General features: G+C 40.9%; 1 protein-coding gene across 2 annotated transcripts; it reads right to left on the bottom strand.

Annotated features, from left to right (window-relative positions):
* Window positions 1-9,286: 9,286 nt before the first annotated feature.
* Window positions 9,287-13,953, bottom strand: LOC122120779 (probable G-protein coupled receptor 141). Of its 2 annotated transcripts, none has more exons than XM_042695017.1 (2): window positions 13,909-13,953; window positions 9,287-10,273 (listed from the first exon to the last, which is right to left on the bottom strand). In XM_042695017.1, the coding sequence occupies exon 2, from the start codon at window positions 10,236-10,238 to the stop codon at window positions 9,351-9,353; it is 888 nt and encodes a 295-aa protein (XP_042550951.1). In that variant the 5' UTR covers window positions 10,239-10,273; window positions 13,909-13,953; the 3' UTR covers window positions 9,287-9,350. The 2 variants fall into 2 exon arrangements, with proteins under 2 accessions (XP_042550951.1, XP_042550952.1); XM_042695018.1 differs by lacking the exon at window positions 13,909-13,953 and adding an exon at window positions 10,949-11,023.
* Between the last annotated feature and the right edge of the window lie 11,956 nt (window positions 13,954-25,909).

Below are 25,909 nucleotides of genomic sequence, written 5' to 3'. Positions count from 1 at the left end.
GAAGCGGAGCTGTGGCTCAAGTGGTACAACAAGCATTAGCCTTGAGCAACAAGAGCTCAGGGACAGCACCCAGGCCCTGAGTTCAAACCTTAGGCCTGGGACCAAAAATCAAAAGTAATGATGCAAAATCTTTAACAAGATGCAAAGAGATCCAGATAGAGGAGGTTGAATTGCAGCTGGTATAAAAAAAAGAAAACTATAGATGAACCTCTTATAACCTTCCAAACAGGTGTGTCTTCCTTGGTATATTATTGTCACTATTACAAGGACCATCAGCTCAGCTCATGTTCAGTGTGAGAGCTCTGGCACTCTGAAACCACACTTTCATTCCACATACATGGAATGTCACCAATCATTTCACTGCACACAGTCCATGGAAATCCCCGCTCCAGCTCACTCTAGAGGTAGCCGAGTTGAGTAAGCCATCCCCATCCTGTTCTACCAAAGACAAGGAGGAAATAAACTAAGCTGTGAGTGTGATGTCCACATTCCATGGGTGCTGGACAGCTCAATCAAATAAGGATCTAACAGCAGGGAAAGTGTTGCTTATATTGGAAAGAGGACCATTCGTTTAGTCCCTTCTTAAAACACAAGGGTGTTTTAGTGTTGCAGAGACCACACACACAAAAGCAGATTCAGGGCTATCTGGAGATGGGTACCAGAGACCTCGTACCTTTTTACGGAAGGAGAAATTAGTAATCATAAGTTTGGATGGCAGAGATCAGATATGGTGGCCACAGGGGGCAGTCCAGTCTGTGGACTCAGGTTTGCAGGCCTGTCAGCAAATAATAAAAAATAAAAATAAATTCATGGGAAGTGGCACTGTAGCTCAAGTGGTAAAATGCTAGCCTTGAGCTGAAGAGCTGAGGGACAGCGCCCAGGCCCAGAGTTCAAGCTCCATGGCCAACAACAACAACAACAACAACAAAAATAAATAAATAAATAAATTCATGACATTTTTTTCTTTAATCCAAAGTTAGCTCAGATGTCTACTTCACAGGCCTTTCAAACATTTGTTCTTTTTTTTTTGGAACTGGGCAACATGTGTTGACACATAGGTGAGAATCACAGAAAAGATGGAGAATTCTAGAAGTTTGGTGCAGAAGGAACATGGATAGGGTCTGAGGAGATTGGCAGAGGGATCCTCAAGGAGCCACAACCTGAGCATTTTCCTCAAATGACTCACGCTTACCTCTAACACCAAGGTCACTGGCGGCTGAGCTCAGGGAGGACAGCTCGCTTTAATTCTTTACTATGGTAACTGGAAAGCTTGCTATTCTCTATGTGATAGTGAAGGGCTGTTGTCTAGCCTAGGAGCTGTTCAATTGTATCTCACAATGTGATGGGTGTGCACAATGTGATGGAGGCAGGTTTTGTGTGTCATGCAGTAGGGGCGGAGGCCACTGGTGTTCAGTCACCTAGGTTGGCTAGCTTATTCCAGTGCCTGCTGTTTCCACTGGAAGACTGACCACGCCTCCCCTCCATGCTGCTCAGCATCCCCAGGAGCTCTTTCCAGCCACAGAGGCAGATGCTTCCCTGGGAGTTCAGGGTTCTCAAGATAGAAAATGGGAAGGGCAATCAAGGCTGGTGCCTGGGAACTGGCAGAGGGTCCTCTCCCTTGGGTCCTATCTATTAGAGCAGTCATGAAAGAACAACAGGGGAGTGGTATCTTCCTCTTTATTGGAGCAGTGTCCAAGAACTAGTGTTCCGTTCAGACTATTCACTTAATTTCACCTAGTGGTTCGAGACTGCTTTGGAAGCCACAGGAGGGATACTGGGTATCACTGGGTCTCCTTGCTCCTGGAAATCCCGAATCTGCACTTTACAAAGGTGTCCAGGTTTGCCTATGTCCAATTTCACTTGTTTGAAAGTTAATTTCTAGGGCAGTGGTGTTAGAAGACAAGGCTTAATGAGATGTGATTAGGTTCCAAGCTTTCTGCCTTTGTGGATGGATTAATGTCATCCTGAAGAGAGCGGGTGAGTTATCTTGAGTGAACTTCCTGTAAACACAGCTTTGGCTCTCCTCTCCTCTGTCTCTCATGGGCTGTTTTGCCTTTCTGCCTTTGTCATGGCTGCTGGAGTATGGACCGTGACCAGATTTCAGAACCTTGATATTGCATTCTCCACACTGCAAATGCTTATTTTCTTTGTAAATTACCCAGTCTGTGCTATTCTGTTATAGTAATAGCCTAGGAACCAACCCACATGTTGTGGGGGTTCCGGAGAGGTCCACACATCATGGGGATTAGGAGGTTCCTACCCATGACCAGAAAGTCCACTTGCCATCTTTATTGTAAAAACCACCACAGTGGATCCTGATGTTCAATGGAGTATTTGTCTCCTGCTCTCAGAGGACAGAAGTGAACTTCCCATACCATCACAGGCACACCATGTCCTGAAACACTGACTGAATGAATAGAAGGACATTTCTGTCTGCTCATCTCATCCTACAACAAGTTATTGTATAATTCTACTATAGCATTGATGCATAATTAATATCTATAATAATGATGGCAAAAGACAATCAAGCAGTCACTCATTGACTTAGTAATGACCTTCTTTTCTAAGAATACAAATTTATTTCATATAAGTTTTAAGGGACATGACAGTAATTAGAGTTCTAGACCAGAGGCCTCACTCCAAGATTCCTAACACATCTTCCCAGCAAGTCAAACGAACAGATGAGTAACAGCGATGGCCAGGAAAGGAAGTTTATTTTGCAGCCTGGCCATACCATGGAAAGAGGCAGGTAAACATTTTGATCCATCTTCAGGCTACAGATATGACCTTTAGATTTCAACAGAGGAAGAACTGAGGCTGGGGAAGGAGGGCTGAATGATGATTCTGCAGTTCCCATCACTGGTGGGGTCTGGAGGTCAGCATCTGAGCTTTGGTCAGGATGAGAAAGTCATTCATTGTGGCTGAGAATGGTGTTGACTCTGGTCACAAGATGTTATTGATCAGTCTTTTCCTTCTTGGATTGTGGCTGAGAATGGTGTTGACTCTGGTCACAAGATGTTATTGATCAGTCTTGTCCTTCTTGGATTCAAGATGGCTCCAAGTCTTAGTGTCAAGGCAGATGGAAAATGGAATCAGAGTTGCCTTGCTGATAATGCCGTCTACACTCAACATGTGGGTCCAAGTAATGCTCAACCCTTGCAGCAAAAGCAGCTTCTACCTGTGTATGGTAATTCCCCCTTGTGGTGCCCACTCCTCAACCTTGATTAAATTAGACTGTCAGCCTACTCAGGGGGAATCTGGCTTTGTAGGTATCTAGTCCATGAGAAAGGAACACACCATAAGGGGTTGAAGGGGTATCATCTAAAAGGTTTATAAAACTAGAAACACCATGCTAAAACAGAATATCAAAGGGAGTCCAAGTCAGAAATACTTGATTAAATAAATTGCACAGAGAGCCTCTGTTACATAACTCCACAAGTATGGACGCCTCCATTCACATTTGGAGTCAAAAGAAATAGTCATTGTTTTGTTCTTGCCTAAGGCCTTTGCCAAAGGGATGAGTTCTCCTGTTCAGAGTACAGCCATGGCTAAGATTCTTTCTCCATAAATTCTTGGCTCTTGTTGTTTTTGGAAGGGTTGGCATAAGGGACTGTTTGTCACTGGTTGTTTGGGGATTTTTGTTTGGGTTTATTTTATTTTTGTTTTTGTTTGCTTTTAATTTTTTCTTTTTTTCTTTTTCTTTTTTGCCGGTCATGGGGCCTGAACTCTGGGCCTGAGCGCTGTATCTCAGCTCTTCAGCTCAAGGCTAGCGCTCTACCACTTGAGCCACAGCACCACTTCCAGCTTTTTCTGCTTATGTGGTACTGAGGAATCGAACCCAGGGCCTCATGCATGAGAGGCAAGCACTCTACCACTGAGCCACCTTCCCAGGCCCTGCTTTTAATATTTTATATTTGTTTTTTTTTTAAGACTGGGTCTTGATATCTAGTCCTGGCTGGCCCTGAAGTCACCATCTTCCTGTTTCACCTGTCCCTGGACTATGGTTATAGGTGTACACTACTAGGCCCTCTCTATCCATTTGGATTCTTGACGACTTCCTTCCTAAACAATTCTCACTGAAGACAGTGCTATAATTGGGCTTAAATTGTTCTTGTCAATAGGATAAATGATATCCCAGCTGCTCTGGTTTGACCCCATTTTGGAGGAAAAGTGACAGCTGATAATATTTTCAAATTTAAGGAATTAAGTCTACCTGACATCTGTTGCTTACCTTAGTTATGTTTTTTTTTGGGGGGGTGGTGAAGTCCTTGTATCTCAAAATATTGTTTAGGTTGCTTTGGTAAGAGCAGAAAATGTCAGTGGACAATGGTTACAAAGTTGTAGAAGAAAAATACCAACAACAGTTACAATGCTTTCTTCTTTCTTTCCTTCTTTTCTTTCTTTCTTTCTTTCTTTTTTTTGTCATGGGGCTTGAACTCTGGGCCTGGGCTCTGTCCCTGAGCTCTTCAGCTCAAGGCTAGCACTCTACTATTTGAGCCACAAGGCCACTTCTGGCTTTTTTCTGTTTATGTGGTGCTGAGGAATCGAACCCAGGCCTCATGCATGTGAGGCAAGCCCTCTACCACTAAGCCACCCTCCCAGCCAACAATGTTTTTTTTTTTAAGTCCCAACAAAAGCATATATTTAAAGAAAAAATCGGTTTATTAAATAAATACTTGCAAAAGTACTTATTTTTCATTATTTTTTTCATGAGTTTGAATATAAATGTTTTAGAAAATGAACGAAGCTGCAGATAAAGCAGACAATAATCATTGTAAAAACCCTGAAGAGGCTATCAATGAGCAAGAATCACTTTACCATTGTACATATCATTTTAGAATAATAATTATGGTGGAAAGCATTATAAATAAACTCTTCTTATATCTTCTTAATAATACCTAAATTTTCCAGATGCCAGTGACTCACCGTTATTATCATAGTTGCTCAGGAGTTTGAGACCTTAAGGATCAGAGTTCAAGGACAGCCTGGGCTGAAAAATCTATGAGGCTCCATCTACAAAATAACCAACAAATAGTAGACTGGAGATCTGGCGTAAGTGGTAAAGTGTCTGTCACACAGGTAAGTAAATGTGAAGCTCTGAGTTCAAATTCTAGTGCTGAAATAAAAGGAAAAAAAACCCCAGCACAAATGCAAAAGATTTCAGTGACTGTTTTGCATATTGAAGGTTCAAATCTAATGCACATTGTATAAAACACAGCACTTATTGATCATATTCATCTACATACTACACTTTAACTGCAAAAGTTTTCACGATGTTGAGATAAAGTTTCAGCTCACACCCTGACTCATTTCTAGGTACAGACACACAGCATATTAAATGTAATAGGATTATCTAAAATAATAGTTGCTTGTAACCACAATTATAAAGTACTCTTTGAAATCCTAACATGGACACTTAAATAAAATTCTGATTCAATTAAGGTGATTCAGTTTCATAAGTAGTCAAAAACCTGACAAAAATCATTGGAAAACACAAGCAATCATCTGTGCTCATTAAAGGAGCCTTTTGCCAATTTCCCTAAAAGAATTTTTAATATTATCCTGATCTAGCCACAGAGAATTAGATTTTTGTTTTATTTTTGTACATTCAATTTTGAGCTTAGAAAATTATCTAGGTGCCTTCATTAAAATTAAATTAATTAGTGATTAAAAGTTAATAAACAGCCCATTGAATTTTGTAAACTTCATAAGCCTACCTTTTAGACACATTTTACAATTTGCTCACATTTTTGAAGTGTTTTTGAGCCTTCTAAGCTCTGTCTCTCTTTTTCCATTCTGGAAAGCATATTCATATTGGAGTAAATCTTATGAAATATTTTCTCAATCCCAAAGTGTTTTGTTTCCATTTCAGTTTCCAAAAATATGCTCCCATACTCCTTTTTGCATTGTAGTGGTGGGGTTTAAACTCAGGACCTTTATCTTGCTAAACAGGTACTATATCACTTTAGCCTTCTGACAAATACTATTGGTATACTGGAGATAAGTTCTCAATTTATGCCCCTCCTCAACCTGGACTGCAGTCCTCCTATCGGTGCTTCCTTTGTCCCTGGGCTGACAGGTACAGACCATCATGACCACTCACTGATTACTTTTAAGTATGAGCCAGCTTCTAACTTAGATACCTCATTCTTTATCCCCAAGTAACTAGGATTATAGGTGTGAGCTACTATAGCCAGCTCTCTCATATCCTCTTATAACTCTCTCTTATTTTTTGGTTATTTTCTCCATGCCCCCTTATTTTCCTTCTAATTTTCATTTTGAAATGATCTTCACAAAAAAATTGAATTTAGAAAAACAGCATTTTTTTTCTGAGTAACACAAAATACTCTTAGAGTCTTAGTAGTCTTTTATTTCCATGAGGACCCAGGAAGGAAGGAACCTCAAACCGTCCACAGAACAGCTTAGGAAAGCTCATTGTTAACAGACACATATGTTACCAAATAAAGCCTCTTGCTAGGCAGTTTGCTTTTTGATTTTCTTTATTGTTATTATAGAGGTGATGTACAGCAGGATTGTGTTTACATGAGTCAGGAGATGAGTATATTTCCTTTTGTACAATGTCATCTGTTTCCTCCCTCTCTCAGTCCCTCCCTCCCATCTCCACCCACACATTGTATAGTTCACTTTCATCGATGTCCAGTGAGCTCCACTGCTGTATTTCTTTTTACCTTTTTCCCTCTAGTACATGCCCTCCCTCCCACCTTCCTACAGATATACCTGTGAATACACCATTCATAAGGTAAAGAAGACAGAATCATCAAAAACTGGAAAGTAAAGAAAAAAACTTTGCTTTCCATAGCTTGGAGTTTGTTTCATTATGTATAGTATGAAAAAGCATCTTAGGCATAGTGCCTTTGAGATTCTCTCTTAAGAGTATCCTCTTTTTTTTTTTTAATTTATTTTATTTTATTTGAGAACATACTGTACAGAGGGGTTACAATTACATGAGCAGGATAATGCATACATATCTTACCAAGCATTGCAGCCTCCTCCTTTGTTTACTCTTCACCTCCCTTCCCAGCCTCCCCCCTCCCCCCCACCCAATCCTTCCCCCCTCCCCCCCCCACACCGACATTGTAAAGCTCATTTTTGACATGACATTTTGTACTTCTCATTGTTGCAACAGGTCCACCTGAATCCTTAAACGACTTGTTTGTCCCCATCTCCTCCACAAATTATACTGACATCAAATATAGTGAAAGCGGGGGTTACACTGTGGGGGAGGGACATACAAAGCAACAAAGAAATAATCTTATAAATGCGTTAGAAACACATGCATGAAAGAAAAAAAAACATTAAAATACATATTTAAGGGATCGTTTTCCTAACATCACATTATCTGACCTTTTCTGCTTGACTCATACATATACTAGATATTGCATATAAGGGAAACCATGGGACCTATGTTTCTTTGGGCCTGGCTTACTTCACTTAATATAATTTTTTCCAAGCCTTTCCATTTCCTAACAATTGGGGAAATGTCATTCTTTCTGATGGAGGCATAGAATTCCATTGTGTATATATACCACATCTTCTTGATCCATTCATCTAAAGAGGATCCTCTTTTAGTCTCTCTTTGTATAAGTGCACAGAATCCTGTATAATTTGTCATATCCCAGTGTATTTTAGCTCTAACGCCTACAAATCAGAGAGAACATGTGCTGCTTGTCTCTCTGAGCTTGGCTTGCCTCACTTAACGCGATTTGTTCTCGTTCCATCCATTTCCATGCAAATGACATTATTTCATTCTTTCTAATGGTTGCATAAAATTCCATTGTATACAGGTACCACATATTTTCTGATCCATTCATCTATTGTGGGACATCTGGCCTTTTCCATATCTTGGCTATGGTGAATAGTAGGCAGCTTGGTTTAAAAAAACAAACATTTTTTAGTGCTGTTTTCAAGCCAACACTTAAATGCCTACATGATAGCTCCCTAGGAGCATACAATTATATATACTCTTAAATAATTATATCAGAACTGTAGGTGACCAGTTTTCAAAGTATTAGAAATAGAAAACAGAGACAATAGCTCCTTTACAACAACTCTATGACTTCAGTCTGAGAATGATCCTAAAGATACTCATATGCATTGATCAAGGTGCAGAGTATATGATGTGTTGAATTGAAACTCCTTTGTACAACTAGGCTACTATGTTTTCTATTTGTGTTTTTTAACTCATCTTTTTAGATGCTTATCTTGGTGGTTAATTATTATAGATGTAGACTAATAGACAATATCTGAAATGCTACATGAAAACAATCACACTAACCCAAAGTGCCCACTTACAAAACCCATTCTTCTGACTATGTCTTGGTCATAGGTTTCTAAGTACACATGGACCTGAATAAGAATAGACCCAGCTAGAATTCTCCCTGAGGGGAATGGATATACTTGGCACTTCTCGTTCTTTGACTAATCATAACACAGATCTCAGACTACTTGGGTTTCTTGCCTACATCCCTTCTTTTCCTGCTACACAATCAACACAAAGTTACAGAATCCAAAATTCCTGGTCAGGCAAATAGAAGGGACTCAAATTAGTTCAGATGAACCCAAATTCTCAAGAGTCTTCCAAACACAAGGGATCAAAATTTCCTCTCAGACAGGTCATAGGAGAAGTCCAAATGAGTTCAAATAAGCCACAAGAGCTCCAGAAAACAAAAAGAAGAATGAAAACTAAATGACCAGGCAGGTAGAATTTAGTGACAGTCAGATTTGAGGGCCTGTAGACACCAATGTTAATTTTTCTATCTCACCAAGGGATAGTAAAAAAGCAATCAATGATGTATGCCTATGGTCTCAGGCACACAGGAGACAGGTTTAGAATGGTCAGAGTTCAATGTTGGCCCCAAACAACAACAACAACAACAAAAAACATATATCTGAAAAATAAGCCAAAGCAAAAAGATTTAGGGCCATGGCTCAAGTGGTGGAGTATCTGAGCATGAGGCCCTGAGTGCTACCAAAAAGGAAGAGAAGGAGAAGGAAGAGGATGATGAGAAGATGAGGAGTGAAGAAGAAAGGTGGAGAAGGAGAAAGGAGGAAGAGGAGATAGAAGAGGAAGAACGGAGAAAAAGGAAAGGAGGAAGAGAAGAGGAGGAAAAGAAATTCTCGCGTTCTAAGGATTGAGCATGTTCTATGATGTTTATTCCTTAAGAAGAAGGAAATAATCAATCCTCATTGCTTTTTTCTTGGTAGAAAACAATGTTGATTAAACATAATCTGAGGATTTGAGAATTTGGGGAACACTTAGGAAATCATAGCAGTACAGAAACAGTGTCATTCCGGTGTGGGAAAATGATGCACAAGGTGTGTGGGAAGGCTTAGTGGACAATTCCTCCTATGAAACATGGCACATCCAGGCAACAGACAGTTGTCAAAGCAAGACAGATTTCATTGTAAAGTACTAACTTTGAGCTTTCTTTCCCTGAATACTGGTCAATAAAGTAGACCCGGAATGCATGGTGAGGTATAAAACATAAAACTATTACTAAGAGGAAGAAGAAACTCTTGATCTGGGCTCTAAACTCTTGGTGGGCCCACATGTCTGGCCAATGAGCCTTCATCAACTGCAGGATGACGGCCATCTGCAAGAGAAAGAGGATCAGCACGGTCGCCATGATGACAACAATAACAGAATAGTTCAGGATGACCATGCCCTGGTGGTGGAGATCTCTGTGGAACTCAAAGCATCGCTGTTTCTTTGAGTAACTTGGGTCTGTGCCATATTGCAAAAAAAATATTGGCAAAAAAATGAGGCCAGCCACTATCCAAATAGCCATGCTTAGCATGATTGCATGGTACTTTTGGAATGGTTGCATTTGGAGTTTCTTAATATAGATGAGTAGCCGGAGAGTCACGATGGCCACGTAGAAAATAAAGGTGAAGTACATATGGCCATAGAGGATGGCACTCACCACCCGGCAGGTAAAGTACCCAAGCTCCCAGATGCCAGAGAGGTAGTAGCTGAGGCGGAATGGAAGGCTAGCCAAAAGGATGGAGTGCAACACCACAATATTGAGGACTGCGGTGGAAATCATCGACTGGCTATTTCTTCTGAGCATCATGGGTGAAATCATAATGGTGCCAGCAGTGCCAACCAGGAAAATCATGCCATAGAGGGCTAGCAGAAGCATCTTACAATAGGCATCACAGTAGTCGATGTCCATGTTTGAGATGTTGGATGGGTTGGTTGTGTTGATCAACTCCATGGTTTGCCACGAAGAACTTAGTAGATCATGAACCACTAAATCAAGAAGTTTACACCATTATGGTTGGATGTATTGGAACTCTACACACTTAACATTAAACATATTTAAGGTTGCAATCCTAGATGACTGTTTTATGTACTCAAAACCACATATCAGCTGACACCTGTGGCTCACGCCTATAATCCCAGCTACTCAGGAGGCTGAGATCTAAGGATTGTCGTTCAAAGCCACCCCAGGCAGAAAAGTCCATGAGACTCTTACCTCCAGGTAGCCACCAGAAAACCAGAAGTAGCACTAAGGCTCAAAACAGTAGAATGCTAGCCTTGAGCAAAAGAGTTCAGGGACCACATCCAGGCCCTGAGTTCAAGCCCCACATGGACAAAAAACAAATGAGCAAAACCAAAAAACACATACTAGGAAGTAATTACAACTAGTAACTAAAACATTGAAGAGACACATGCGTGTGTTAGAAAGGTCATGGGATATTGGGGTTGAAATGAAGACACCAATTTGAAAGGAGGCCAGCATGGCAAAATAAGGGCCTATTACTAAAAGGAAGCCAAGTATGCACATGCACTGGTGGGCAGTCGGCCCAGGTGTTCTCCCTAATACATTACTGCCCCTCGTTCCCACTAGTCAGAATGCATGTTAATAATCTTGTGCAATGGTCTAGTTTGAAAGAGGTTAGGAAAAGAAGGGACATGGCTTACCTAAAATAGGATGGCAGCTGCCCTTAAGATGGTGGTGCTTATTTCAAGCAACCACTCTAACAGAGAAGATTCCAACTCCTATAGGCGTTACAGTAAATAAGAAAAACCAGTTTGAATGTGAAGCTTAGAGCTGACATCAAATGCATTTACACACACACACACACACACACACACACACACACACACACACATACACACACAAACATACAGGACAAGGCAAGACGTGGGCTTACAGTACAAATTGTAAGCATCTAAAAACTCAGAACTCAAAAATAAAAATAGTTTAACACAATATTTTAAAATTCAGAAGTGATGCAAAAATTCATAGTGATCTGGATACAGATGGCTCCTGCCTATAACCCTAGCTACTTAGGAAGCTGAGATTCAGGTGACTGAGGTTCAAAGTCATCCCAGGGCAGAGGAAGTTCATGAGACTCAATCTCAGAAGTGGAGCTGTGGCTCAAAGTGGTAGAGCACCAGCCTTGAGCAAAAGAGCTCAGGGACAGCATCCAAGCCCTGAGTTACAAGTCCCATGACCGACTAAAAAGGAAAAGAAATTGCTCAGTTCATGAGACTCCATCTCCAAAATAAGGGAAATGATAAGAGTTTGGAAATGGGTGTGTTTGGTTGTTATTTTAGTTTTGCAGATGTGAAAGTTTGAGGGGAAGCTTTCTGTAGCAAGCAATAAAACAGAACTGGCATTCACCTTATCCAGATATGTGCAGATTTTGTGAAGCACGTAAGTCCTGAGCATCCATCACTCTGACTTCATGGAGTTGTAGGTATGAAATAGGAAAGGTTGTATTGGATTCAGTAAAGTGTTCTTCAACAATTCAGTGAGTAAGCTTGGCTTGTGTGATATATCTATAACCCCAGCTACTCAGTAGGTGTGTGGATATCAGGAGGATCACTGGTCCAGTCCAGCCTGGGGAACAAGGTTGTGAAAACTAATAAAGAAGCTAAATAAGCTGGGGAGATGACACAAACCTATAATTCAGTTTATGTGGGAGGCCTAGATAGGAGGATCACCATCTGAGGCCAACCTTGAGCAAAAAAAAAACCCCTCACAGATCCTCTGTTAAAAAATAACTAAAATCAGGAAAGGTTTTGAGGTGTGATGTAGAGCACCTGCCTGGCAAGCATGAGTCGCTGAGTTCAAACTCCAGTATGACCAAAACTATAAATGATAAAAATAAATACAATAGGGCTGGGAAGGTGGCTCAGTGGTAGAGCGCTTGCCTTGCATGCTTGAGGTCCTGGGTTCAATTTCTCAGCACCATATAAGCAGAAAAAAAAAGCCGGAAGTGGCGCTGTGGCTCAAGTAGTAGAGCGCTAGCCTTGAGCTGAAGAGCTGAGGGACAGCGCCCAGGCCCAGAGTTCAGGCCCCACGACCAGACACCATCCCCCCCCCAAAAAAATAGAAAAAAATACAATAAAGCTAGTGTAGTTAAGACAGATTTATAATAGAGAAAAACCCTATAAATGTCATGATTCTTAAGGATAGCTCACAAGAAGTCAATTTTTTTTACTTCTTGTAACTTATTATAAGTAGGGACAGTCATGATTAGGTTTTAGAAAACTATAACTACATCAATAATTATTTATTTCAGACTATTAAAGTTTCAACATTTAATCTAACAGTATGTGTCATAGGAAGCAAAATAGTCAAACTTCTTTCTCTGGAAGTTCAGTATTATTTCCTCCCCTTTCTGCAGCCCATCTGGCCAGACCCAAAGTTACATCATTTTTATCTGAGAGAGAAGTTATTTCATATTGCAAATCTCAATAGCCTGGAATTTCTATGCTACTATGGAAATTTCTTTCTATGAAAAAATGATATAGAATCTTGCATAGTTACTACCCATGATAATATTTTATTGAATTTAAAAAAACATAATTCTGAGTCGAATAACAAGCTAATTTTTTAGGTTGAAGTATGCATGTTCATAAGTGATATACCTCTAAAATATATGGTGTTTTGAAGCTTTTATGTGATACAATAATTCCACATGACTTAAGAATAATAAAGAGGACACTGATTTTGTTTTAAAGTGTTGGCTATCCTCAAAGTGAAACAGATAAGATTTCAGTCTGAAATTATTGTGAAACAATGAAAGCCAAAAGCAGCTGAAATGAGGATATGTCATAAAGCAGATTGAAGGTATGTGCAAGCAGACAAGCAGCTAGTGATCTCTGCTTAATAGTGAGACAGATATTTAAAGTTCTCCTGTAAAATAATGGAATGAGAAGATCTACTTTGCAAGATTTTCCTGGCACCAGGGGGCTCACGCCTATAATCTTAGCATCTCAGGAAGCTGAGATCTGAGGATTGTGGTTCAAAGCCAGCTCAGGTAGAAAGTCTGTGTGAGTCTTATCTCCAATTAACTACTAAAAAGCCAAAAGTGGAGGTAAGGCTCAAGTAGTAGAGTGCCAGGCTTGAGTGAAAAAGCTCAGAGACAGTACAGTGACCAAGTCCTGCGTTCAAGCCCCAGGACAGGACCAGCACACACACACACACACACACACACACACACACACACACACACAAACACACACACACACACACACACACACACACACACACACTACTAATTTACATCTATAAGGAACTTAACATGTTTTCATATATTACACATCATTCAAGTGTCTATGCCATTTCTCCATCTATATTGGGCACAAAGATGTTCCCTAAACCCAACCCACCTCCTCCAAATACTATGCTTCCAGAGAGAAGTTCACAGCACAGAGAAAGAAGAAGCCAAAAGACCACTTTCCTTTTTTTTTTCTTTTTTCCTCAACACCTTAAATTGGTGACTACAACATCACTTCTAATATTATCCTTCAAAAGTCTATAACTGAAGGTCTTTCTTTGCTCATGAAAATCAAGTACTGAAATTTCTAGGTGCACATTCTACCAAGAAAAAAACCAAGCTGCTCAAAGGAGTTTACTTGTTCTTTACCTTTTTGGATGTTCTTTGGTGGGAAGTCCCAAGTTTGGGTGCCATTTGTTGATGGCCTCCAGGGCTCTTAGCAACAAGACTGCTCAGCACCACAGTGGAGCAAACCCATGGCTCAGAGAGACAAGGGAAGGAATAGCTCTCAAGCTTTACAATAAAGTCTTGCCAAATTTATAAGCCAAAATAAAGGACCTAGATAAACCATCTGTACCACAAATAGATGTTTATCTTGCATGGTGACACAGATTCACAGTTGTTCCGCTAAGTCACAGTTTTCATTCCGGTGAAGTTCTTCTTTGCACAAGCTTTCCTTTATGCAATGAAATACTTTTATGGATTGCCCAAAATGTTTTATATTCAGAATGAGAATGGTAGGAGGAAGTATTTTTGTTATGACTTTCAGATTCTGCATTTACATTTTGCATTTGTGATTTCCTTTCTCTCTTGGGTGGCTGCCATTTTGGAGAGGTGGTTGCTTTGTAGCTTGAGCCTCTCGTGCTCATTTTTCTCAACTCTCTTTCATGTTCTTCTTGTTCTGTGTTACTCACTATCCTAACCTCACACTCACCTCGAAGCATCCTAAGGCCCTGGAAAATAATTTTAAGGAAATATTAGGTTTATTACAACATAAACACCACAAGAGACCAACACATCTTTAACACTTGCAGTCAAACCAACCCCAGAATCATATTATTGTTCAGCTGTGAAAATTAAAAATGACTTAGACTTTATCACCTGTAATACCAGTGCATTATGGCTTCCATTTAAGTACCAAGTGATAAAATTCTCATTTGCCTTGGAAAAGAATAGGTATTATCTTTACCTGCACCATCTGCCACAATGCTTATGGACACAAATATGCAGAAGAACAGAATAGAAATTGTGGGAGCCGAATGTGAAACCATTTCAAGAAAGGCTCCCAATGAAAGATAAAATTCCAACTCTTATTATCAACTCACTTTCATACCATCTCAACTCAGCTGGAAAAATTTCATCTGGCCACAAATTTTTAACCCATTTTAAACATCTGTCCTTAAATTAATTTCAAAACCCAAAATATGTATTATAGGCCCAGATGTAGACATACTATCTGCTATTGCTTTTCCCTCCATCTCCCCCTCCCCAATAAAATGTCCTCTTGGGATGTGGAGGATAAAGTACGTTTCCATAGAAACCATGCTATATTTAGGGGATGGTTGTCTGATGGAAGACAGAATGGGAGACAAGATAGATATGACCAAGAGTAAAATAAAAATAACAGAGCTGCATGCATATTAATTGTCCCTATTGATGACTTAAGGCCACCTGCTCACAGGTGTGGATGCGGCTTTTGCAAGCTAGCTATAAGAGTGTTAAGTATTCCATCCTTTTTCTAACTACAGACAGAGTTAAGTCTCCTCTCTAGGCAGGAGTTCCAGTCCTCTAAAGAAAATCAACAGATCTTTAATGTTAGTAATTTACTCTGGACAGAATATAAGCTTTCGATTCAACAAATGAAGCTAACACAGTTCAGGGTTCGGGAAATCACACCAGTAGGCCTTCGAGAAGAATGAGAAGCCATGATCCCTGTTCAGAGTTTTATTCTCACCTCACCAGGACACACACTGCAAGAAATTCAAGGTCATGCTCTGCACATGTGTGGATAGCCTATGGCATAACCTTCCATTTCTCTGGAATTTTCTCTTTGGAGTTGAACTAAGCTCTTAAAATGAAAGTTTTATTTTAGTTGTTGCTGGGGGAGGGTGGTCTGAGCACTGTCTTCGAACTTTTGCACTTAAGTAGTACTCGGGCCCTTGAGCCACACCTCTAACTCTCGGCTTTTGGTGGTGAATGGAAGGTATATGAAATAGGTAGGTTTGACTAGGTAGCCCATGAAGAGAACACCACACTGTATTCAGGCAGAAAAAGAAGTTTATTTTACCAAACTGCTGCCCCTGCCATGCATGGTGGAGAGCCATGATCGAAAAGGGAGGCCCACCCCCAGGCCAGGACTTATCTAGCCAGGGACAGGAAGAGGTGTGGTCAGGTAGAGGAAAAGTGTGGCCACACAGGATCTGTGACCTCAGGGGCTGGGACCCTCCTATGGTCACATGGGAGGCTGGTGACCAGAGGTGGTCCAGGATGTGACCTAGCAGGAGGGGGAGGTGACTGCTTCCAGGTGTGCCAGTTACCTAGGTAACAGATACTGGGCAGAAACTTAGCCAAGAGGTAAGAAGGTGTCTGCATAGGGCCTGCATGGCCCAGGGCAGAATTGTATAGAAGAGTCTCATAGACTTTCCTGTCCAGGCTGGCTTTGAACCACAATCCTCAGATCTTAGCCTCCTGAGTAGCTAAGATTACAGGCGTGAGCCACTGGGGCCTGGTTTAGGCATAGTCAATTTACAGGGAAGGAACTGGGTACTCAGAGGCAGACTATCAAGGAACACGGAGAGCCAGTGCTGTGCCTCTTAGGCTAGCCTCTATAAATACATATTGATCTGCTCTATGGCAGGCACTGCAGGCAGAGGCTCCCAGTCTTCCAGAAGTTCTTGTTTGGTGTGGGTATTCCATCTCTTAACTCTTTGGAAGCATCCCAGAGGATGGAGACATCTAATCAAGAATAAGGAAACATTTTATTCAACGTAAGATTTCTCCCATAATTGTATTTCAGATCTTTCAACGCATCATGTGAATCTGCTCTGGTCCCTGAGGGTCCAAGTCTGATCTTCTTATAGGAAGGGTTGTTTACCCCTTTGCAAGTTAGAGGATAATGTGGTTTAGCCTTGTCCTCCCCCTCTTCATTCTGGGCCTTTATAGAAGGCCCAGAGCTCCCAGAGGAGCCGGTGGCTTTTGTAACACATGATGTGTGCTAGAGCAAAGACAGAGATGCTGCTCAGATCCATAGATTAGACTCAACTGCTCTCTGAAATGATAATTATCTTCAGATCTTGACACCCAGAAGGAGTTCAATCAAGATATGCATCAGAGTGTTATCTGATTAATGTGACAAGAAAGACTTAGAGAAAATCCACGGTATGTACAGAGATACAAACACGCATCTTACATAGGCTTTAAAAAAATCAACTTTCCAACCAAGCATGATGGCACATGGCTATAATCTTAGCCCTCGGGAGGCTAAGGCAGTTGGTTCATGAATTTGAGACCAACCTGGGGCTATATATGAGAATCTGTCCCAAAACCTATCAAGAAAAAAACTTCTAGAGCAATATTCTTCCAGCCTGACTGTGCTCACAGGCCAACTTGGGTTTTGCTAATATAGGGTCCCCCAGCTCAGGTCATTGGACCTGAGATTTGGCAATTCTAACTCACAAGCAGATGTGGGGAATGAAGAAAGGGGCCACATCCTCAGTGTGGCAAGACTGGGCCCTTAACTAATGTGGCAGCTGTTTGCCAGCAGTAACTATTTCAGTCCATTTAAGTTCAACAGACTTTAACGATTCACTTCCTCAGTCACATTAGCTACATTTCCGGTTCTCTCTCACAGATACTTCGGTTGAATGGATTTACCAAAGAAAACAGTGTCAGCTGGTGCTGGCAACTCAGGCCTGTAATCCTAGCTACTTGTCAGGGTGAGGATGGGAGAACCATAGTTCCAGACCAGCCTGGGCAGACAAGTCCACAAGATGCCCTCTGATCCCACGGACAGGTGCAGTGGCAAACCCCTGTCATCCCGTACTGATTGGGAGGATCACAGTTCTGGGTCAGGCCAGGCAGAACAGTTCAAGAGACTCCCTCTTGACAAGCTGGGTATGATGGTTTGTACTTGTCATCCTAACAAGGGCTGGAAAGCTGAAATAGGTAGATTGCAGTCCAGGTTACTTATCTAGGTAGGAAGTGAGGCCCTGTTTCAAAGATAAACAGTAAAAAGCGGGCCTGGAGGTGTGACTCAGCAGTAGAGCATGTGCTAAGCAAGTGTAAGGCCCTGAGTTTAAATCCTAATCCTGCATTTTTTAAAAAGAAAAAGAAAAAATAGGAAACTCTTTATTTATGAAATAATTCCTAATCCCTGTGGATCTCACATCTTTCCTAGCAGCAGGCTGCGAGTTCATATTTGGAGACTAGCAAGCAAGGCTTGAGTAAGTACACTTGTTTGAAAGAGAATGGTTAATGAACGCAGAGATGAAGGGGTCTCCAGCAGGGCATGGCCCAGGGTCTCCAAGGTTGTTGAGAGGATAAAGATGTGCAGTGTTCACAAACCAGACCATAAAGAGCTAGGCAGAATGAGAGAGCAGGAGATGGCAGAATACAAGCTCCAACAAGGAACTGTGAAGATGGACGCTTTCTGTTTATTCTGATGATAAAGTTCAGCCACGCTTGCTCTTGGCCAGGCGGAATGCTGGCTGTGAGGCTGACGCAGGTGTGAATGTATCCAGTCACAGTGCCCTCGCCATGACCTTGGACAGTTCCAAGGAATCCATGAAATACCGTTCGTTAGCCATCAAGGATTTCAGAATCTCCAGTTCTAAGAAACAGACCTCAAGCTTTCAAAGAAACCTCACATTTCCTCCTGGCTAAGTAGAAAAAAAACAATTACTTTGTCTTTAAAACCCCAAGGACTAGAGAACTCTTGGCTCTTTTGCAGGCTCCAATGAGGGTGAAGAGCCTTGGCTAATCTTTTTACATTTTAACTCAAAAATCTCACCAGACCCTTAAAAAATAAACCTGTTTTCAAGGAGAGGACAAGCCCTAAGGGATTTTTTTTTTGCCAACTGAAGTCTGATTCCCTTATTCTGAGTGTGAAAGTTTTAATTAACTGAGCAGGTCAGCTTTTTTTTTTCCAAGGAAAAAAATTATACTTCTTAAAATTATACTAATTGCCTTATTATTAGTGAACACAAAGAGAACTCAGTGAAGTGCAAGGGTGATTATACTTTTCTCTCCATGTACCACAAAAGTCCACTCAAAAAGAATAGTATACATAGCAGGCTGAGCAGACGAGGTTTAATTTCCCCAGGGCAGCATGGTGTCTTTGGCAGGCTCAGAATATTGCCATCTACGTTTCTCCAAACTGCCAGCAGCCCATTGTGACACTGGGTTGCAAAGTGGCAAGGAAGGGCTGACAGGGAATGCCAACGAGAACATGGCACAACTGAATTTGAGCTGGGTGAGTTCAAATAAGCTACAAGATCTTTGAATTCTTTTAAAAATAGGGAGCACTTGATTCCCCACCCCGTCATAAAAAGGATTAAAAATATATCCATTAGAAGTTGTACAGAGGAGTTTCAATTCAGCATGTCAGTTTGTACCGTGCATCTTGATCAATGTCACCTTTTCAGCGTTTCCCTCATCTCTCCCAAACCTACTTATCCCTCCATTTACCTAGTTACATTTTTCTCATATATACATTGACTACTATGGCTATAGTTGCCCTACAGGGGATTTTTTTTTGGAGACTAAATGGAATAATGCTATGTAAATAGTGTTTATATTGTATTGTTTAAGAAACCATGACAATAAAAAATAGTTTGCACATGTTCTGCTATAAACATCATTTCCCCTCTCAGTAGTTTCAATTTGCAGTTGATTAATTCCAGAACTTCAGAAATGAAGAACTGACTCTATTCAACTCCAGCCATATAGCAGTCATTTACCTAATAAAGCTAGCAGTGCTGTCAATTAGGCACACTTTTACACTCCTGTCTTACTGTAAACACCAAAGCAAAGTTTCTATCCAGAGCCACTTTTTATAATCACCCAGCCCAGCCATGAAGACTCTATAAACCCTGTACCTTGGTTTCTCTTTTCCAGACTGTCGTCGGATTCTATCAAGAGCTGGCTTTGCTTGGTAACAAGTTTTTCGGCTGGATTTTGGAGGAATTATCATTTGATTCAATAAATTCCCACAGTACTCCTCGGAAGGTCGAATGTTTTAAAATACTGTTGCAGACCAGAGGAACTTGAGGTTCTGAGTAATTCAGAAACATACTTATACTTCATGTACTAATAAAGGCTGATCAAGGATGCACCAGAGTCTGTCAGTTAAAGTAAGAATTCATTTCTTCACCCATTTGTTCTTTCAACATATATGTATTGAATGCAATACAACCCTAGCTTGTAATAACAAATAAGGCCTAAAAATATACCTTCCTTCAGCCACTCTAAATTGTAGTTAAAAGGTTAATAAAAAGCAGGAATAAATAAGAATATGTAAGTGATGCTAACATTTGATGAAAAATTAAAGTCATCTGAAAGGTAGAGAATGCAGATCTACACCTTTCAACAGTCAGCATCTCTCTGCTGAGATGCTGTTGGAGCAGATGTGGTGATCTAGAAGAACCTGGGGTTATGCTCTCAGCCACGTGAACAGCATATGCAAAGTTTCAGAGGCCAACAACAACAACAACAACACAATAGAAAGGGAAGAAATTGAGGGGAATGGAAGCAGGGCCCAGTTCTGGAGCTTACATTTTAAGCTGGGTGGAATGAAAAGGTAGTGGGAAATTTGGGGTGGATTCTAACAAAATCTAATCTATGCTTTTAAAGGGGGGCTTGTGTGTGTGTGTGTATGTGTGTGTGTGTGTGTGTGTGTGTGTGTGTGTGTGTGTGTAAAACTGCTGGTGGTGTAATAGAAGCTGAAGGAGGCTGAGAATGGCTGTTCTAAGTCCCCAGCCCCAGCAGTATATGGCTCTGTGAAGTGGTCAGATAAGTGTTGTATTCCAAGGCAAGGTCATCAGTGCAGGCCACAGAGTGCATAGGAGTGTAAAGGAGAGAGGCTGTCTGGGGCCATGTTGCCGTTAGATCCAGGTCTGCCCTCTCTTTGCCCTGCTGCAGAACTGGAACATCTCCTTGGTCAAGAGGCCAGGTACAGGACTGTGCTTGTCCTGAGCCTGTGCTGAAGAGACACAGGAAGGACAGGTCCCTCACTGGGCAGCTGGTCCCTGATCTGCATGTTCCCAATCAGGAGTATCCATCCTCCTGGGTGGGGGCAACAGCTACAGCCCTTTAGAGGGAGGGTCCTAAGGACCCCATTCCTTAGGGACCCTACTCCTTAAAGATCCCCACTTTAGGAATCCCTACTCTTTGATAAATTCCCAGCATAGATTGTCTTTGGGGACCAGCTTTGTGAACTTTTCCTTTATCCTGAGAGTAGTACCACTTTCCAGCAATGTCTGAATTTTGAACCTTGTAGGTTTGTGTGCTCCTGAGCTCGGGGCTCCATAATCCAAGTGTATTTCCTTTCCACATTCTCTGCCTCAGATTGGAAGGTGTGTGTGTGTGTGTGTGTGTGTGTGTGTGTGTGTGTGTGTGTGTGTGTGTGCGTGTGTTTGTACTGGTAATGGTGCTTGAACCCAGGATCTTGTGCTCTTGCTCAACTGTTTTGCTCAAGGCTGGTAATCTAGCACCTGAGCTGCAGCTCCACTTCCAATTTCTTTTTGCTGGTTAATTGGGCTTAAGAGTCTCTTGGATTTGTCTGCCTGGGCTGCCTTTGAAACAGGATCCTCAGATCTCAGACTCCTGAGGAGCTAGGATTATAGGTATATATTTGTTGTTGTTGTTTAATATTACCAGTACAAAGTGAAGGTTTATCCTGATATTTCCATACATCCATATGAAGTACTTGGAACATATTCATCTCTCTACTGCTTGTTTCTGTTTCCAGCCACACACCATTCCTGTGTTCTTCAGTTCTCTTTACCTCTTAGTGGTTAATTCCTAATTACTCCAATCTGCTTTTATAGCTAATGACTCATTATGTTAAGATTTCCCTGTTTAAATGACCATTTGGTTTTCTGTCTCCTGATTGGACCTTGATGGATACAAAGAGCATTGAGAATAATTTCTGGGTATTTGGTCTGATTAAATGGGTAAGAAGTAGTACCATTTGCTGAGATGAGGAAGGTTAGTCACTTAAGGGAGGAAATCAATGTTCTGCTCTGGTTAAGTTAAATTGCTTGTTCTGTATTCATGGCTGGAGTCCAGGAGAGAGGAAAAGGCAAGAGATATACATTGTAAAATTCAGCTTATAGGTGACATATATATCCTTAAGATGTGGTACAAAAGGGTTTCAATTCAACATGTCATTATATGACAACACATATTGATCAATGCCTTCTTTTCCATCATTCACTATAGATGATATTGAAAGTCACAAGACTGTCTGAAATCTTTTCAGAAAGGCTGTAGAGAGAGGCAGAAAGTTCCGGAATACTGAATCCTGTGGCACCCCAATATTTAGGGACTGAAGAGAGGAGAATGAGTGACAAAAAAATGAAATGGAATAACTCAAGAGATAGAGGGGAAAAAAAACTAAGAACAGGAAGCTTTCCAACACCTAAATGAAGTTGTTTCAATCAAAAGAGATTGCTCAACTGTATCAAGCTTTTCCTAGAGATTTAGATGAAGACTTATTATTAACCACTGCACTTGTAAACTAAGACAGTTAATGACCTTGGCAACATGGGTGTGGTGCTAAGCATATCCGGGAAACTGTGGAACTGGGCAAAGATAATAAAGGGGCTGCAGGGAATGTAGACAATGCTTTTCACAACTATTTCTTGATATGAACCGTAGAAGGAAGTGAAGTCAGGAGCTGGCTTTGACTGGAGACTCGGGTGCAAATCTGGGGGAAGGTCTTGTTTCATTAGTTCAGTGTCTTTTCTGCAGATGTGGGTGTTCTCAGGACAGAAAACAGTGCGATGGGAGTTTGAAGCTGCAGTTGCGAGGGCAAAGTCTTGCATAGAAGAGAAGGGATAGGACCTAAAATAATGGAGGCATTCGTGAAACTGTCACAACTTTGTGGTTTTAACATTTTGAGCTAAGTGATCATTTAGAGCTGGGTCTGATATTTCAGAATCTTAAAAAGTTTTGTGGTTACAAAGCGTCACAGTAGAGAAAGTCCATTTATATCATGCACTATAGTTGATCCTCTTCACTGAGCTCAGTGAGTCGAAACTGAATATGTGAATCTCATTTTTTTTTTTTTTTTAGTAACTGTGTTTCCTCAGCAGGGTAGACAGAATTTTCTCTGCCCTTCTTATCTCTAACACAATATATCATGCACACATTTTCACCCTATTGGATATTTTAAAGAAAATTCAAATATTCTAGGCCAAACTACCCTTTAGCAAATGTAGCATTTTTAAATGAACTATGCACCTTGTGTCCAGGGACAGGAGGGGTAAACTGGGGAAAGCATAGTAAGGGGTAACATTGTCCTCAAAGAGAAATGTACTCATTACCTGACTTATGGAATGGTAACCACCCTGAACAGCACTCTAATCATAACAATAAACTTATACTTAAAAAAATAAATTCAGCATTTAATCTTCTACTATGCATTAAAGAATTAATTTAAAAATTTAATATGCCCCAATTAAGTTCTTTCCATTCCATGTGTATTCACTTCTTGGATATCTACCATGAACTTCAATCTTAAATTGTTGTCATAGCAACAGCAGTCACAAGATTCCATATCTCTATGATACACAAAACTGAGCCAAAGGGGAACCCGAGGCCAAAGACTGGAAATTGACTGATATTGCCAAGAAAATTATCTCTGTGCTGCTAGAACCACAACCAACATCATGTAAGTCATATAAACATATTCTTATAATTTGTGTTTTTGATATTTCCATTGGGTTGTAATACCATACAGGTAGATTATGAAATTCTATTTTGTGATGTAACAGTGAATATATTTAACTTCAGAAAAGACTCTCTCCCTTGCATTTCTCATTGTCTCCATCACCTCCCATTTAAGACTAATAGGTTATATAGAAGTTCATTGTTCCTGGGTGGAGGAGGGCTGGCTACAAGGATAGAGCTTCACCCAGAGTTAGTCTGGGCACACAGAGCTGGCATCTGCACAGTGGCCTTAGCAATCATAAATAAGAATCTGTGAGTCTGGGAGAGTTTTCTAAAATCCCTGTAGCCTTTGTCCTGCCTCTAGGCTAGTTACGGGCACCAGAAATGACCTTGACAAGCAGTTGTTGAAAGGAAGTCACTACCTCCATTGAAGGGACTGTTGAGGCCTGCTTGATTTCTTATCACCAAGAAACACTTAAACAGGAGCAAAAGATAACGTGGGACCAAGTCCACAAGAACTATTCTAATGGTAAAGAGAGCACCTTGGGAAAATGTTTTTTGGAATAATACAAGGGAAAAAAAACCTGTGAAGTGTGTCAGCCAATTCTGAACCATTCATAAAATTCAAAGTACGTGTTTCCTATAAAGAGGTTCAAGGTGAATTTATAAGTCCGTGGGTTATGATAAAAATGAAGACAATGAAAGGGAAGTTTTCTACAATGGTAGAACATTTTAGGATATAATGCTCTGAAACTAAACATGAAGATAAAATTTAAATGCAAGGCAAAATGTTGAAGATGGTTCAAAGGGGAAGAGCATACAAAACCAATACCAACTGAAATGACCAAGGAAATATTAACTTCCTTAATATCACAGAGGTGATGGGCACAGACATGAGTCCAAGCAGCTGGAATCTGGAAAAGGCCTTTCTCCTGCAAGAACCACAGAAGAAACAGACTCAGTGGGAAGAAAGGAATCCTATTGTGAAGGGATTTTCAAGCAACTTTGGGAAAGTGATGACAGGGTCTCAAGGTGAAGGAGAGTTACTGTCCTCCTGGGGGAAAATCATAATGTTGGAGAAACCCTGATTGCCAGGTGATCATCCACAATCTCCCGGGGGGAAATGCCCCCGAATCCCCTTTGTTCACAAGGAGCACACATAACTATTTGCTTGCTCCCAGAGTGTACAGCCATGACATGATCAACAAAACCCAATAGGTATTCATCTCCCCAACACCCCAAGTTCCTCATCTTCCAGCCTTTATACTGTGAGAGAAAATATTTAACAGCTACCTAATTGTTGGATATCTTACTAGTAAGGCCTTCTCTTGCTTAGCTTTACTGACATTTGTTCTTTGTCTTTACAATTCAAATCCTTGACTAGGATGTGTTCAGGTGTGAGGTCTTACTGGGAAAGTAGCATTCCTTTCACATCTCCCAGTTCCTTTTCCTTTGTGAACTTTCTCTCTCTGCTTAGTGTTTGCAGGCCTGAGTTCCCACTACATCTATCGGATCTCCTAATTGTAAAGCATCTTAACCGGGGCTAATACACCTAACAAAACCCAGTGCCTTGGTCAGGTTTGCGTCACTGCTCAGCTCAGTAATGTGGTCATTGCTGTGCACATGTGCACTGCTGTTACTGAAATTCTGCAAGGCAATTGAGCAATCAAAGAACATGACAGCCCAATGGACTGTTGAATTGAGCATCAGTTGAGAGCTGGCCTGTAGCGTTGGATCCTCATGAACTGAAGACTGCAGGTCTGACAGAAGGTGGAGAGACTTGAAGAAAGGATGTGTGGATTTTTGGCATCTATTCTTGACCTGTGTGTGTGTGTGTGTGTGTGTGTGTGTGTGTGTTTGTGTATTTGTGTGCTGGTCCTGGGGTTTGAACACAGGGCTTAGGCACTGTCTCTGAGCTTTCTTGCTCAAGGCTAGAATGTTTCCACTTGAGTCATAGCTCCAATTCTGACTTTTTTGGTTCTTAATTGGAGATAAGAGCCTTACAGACTTTCCTTCCTGGAGTGGCTTTGAACTGTGATCCTCAGATCTCAGCCTCTTGAGTAGCTAGCTAGAATTACAGGTGTGAGCCAGTGGAGCCTGGCTTTATTTTTGATATTTAAGATGATATCTTCCAGAGAACAAAAACAAAAGTGAGTAAGAAAGAAAAGAGGGAGACTGGAAAGAGAAAGGGAGAGAGAGAAGGAGATGGAGATGAGAAGGAAAAAGGTCCTTTTTTGGGACAAGAAAGGTCTCTTAATGTGCTTGTTCTTCTATTCATACCATGAATCACTTGAGGTTTTCTGAAGCATTAAGTATGAGAGCGGAATAGCTCCTTGGGAACTTTCACGTTAATGAAACCGTGAGGGCTGTGGAGTATTATATGAGTAGGAGGAAAAGAAAACAAAGGAACAAACAAATGTTTATAGAAGCTCTAAAGATAATCATTTAATATAGTTCAATGTGGCATATGTTGTAAGTT

Source organism: Dipodomys spectabilis, unplaced genomic scaffold (assembly GCF_019054845.1).
Source record: "Dipodomys spectabilis isolate Male_0828 unplaced genomic scaffold, ASM1905484v1 ptg000178l, whole genome shotgun sequence".
NCBI lineage: Eukaryota > Metazoa > Chordata > Mammalia > Rodentia > Heteromyidae > Dipodomys > Dipodomys spectabilis.
The sequence above is the reverse complement of the archived record's forward strand: the minus strand, read 5'-3'. Positions and strand labels throughout refer to the sequence as shown.

Bases quoted from the DNA above. Each gene is read 5' to 3' on its own strand.
- LOC122120779 (XM_042695017.1), bottom strand. From the start codon at position 10,238: ATGGAGTTGATCAACACAACCAACCCATCCAACATCTCAAACATGGAC.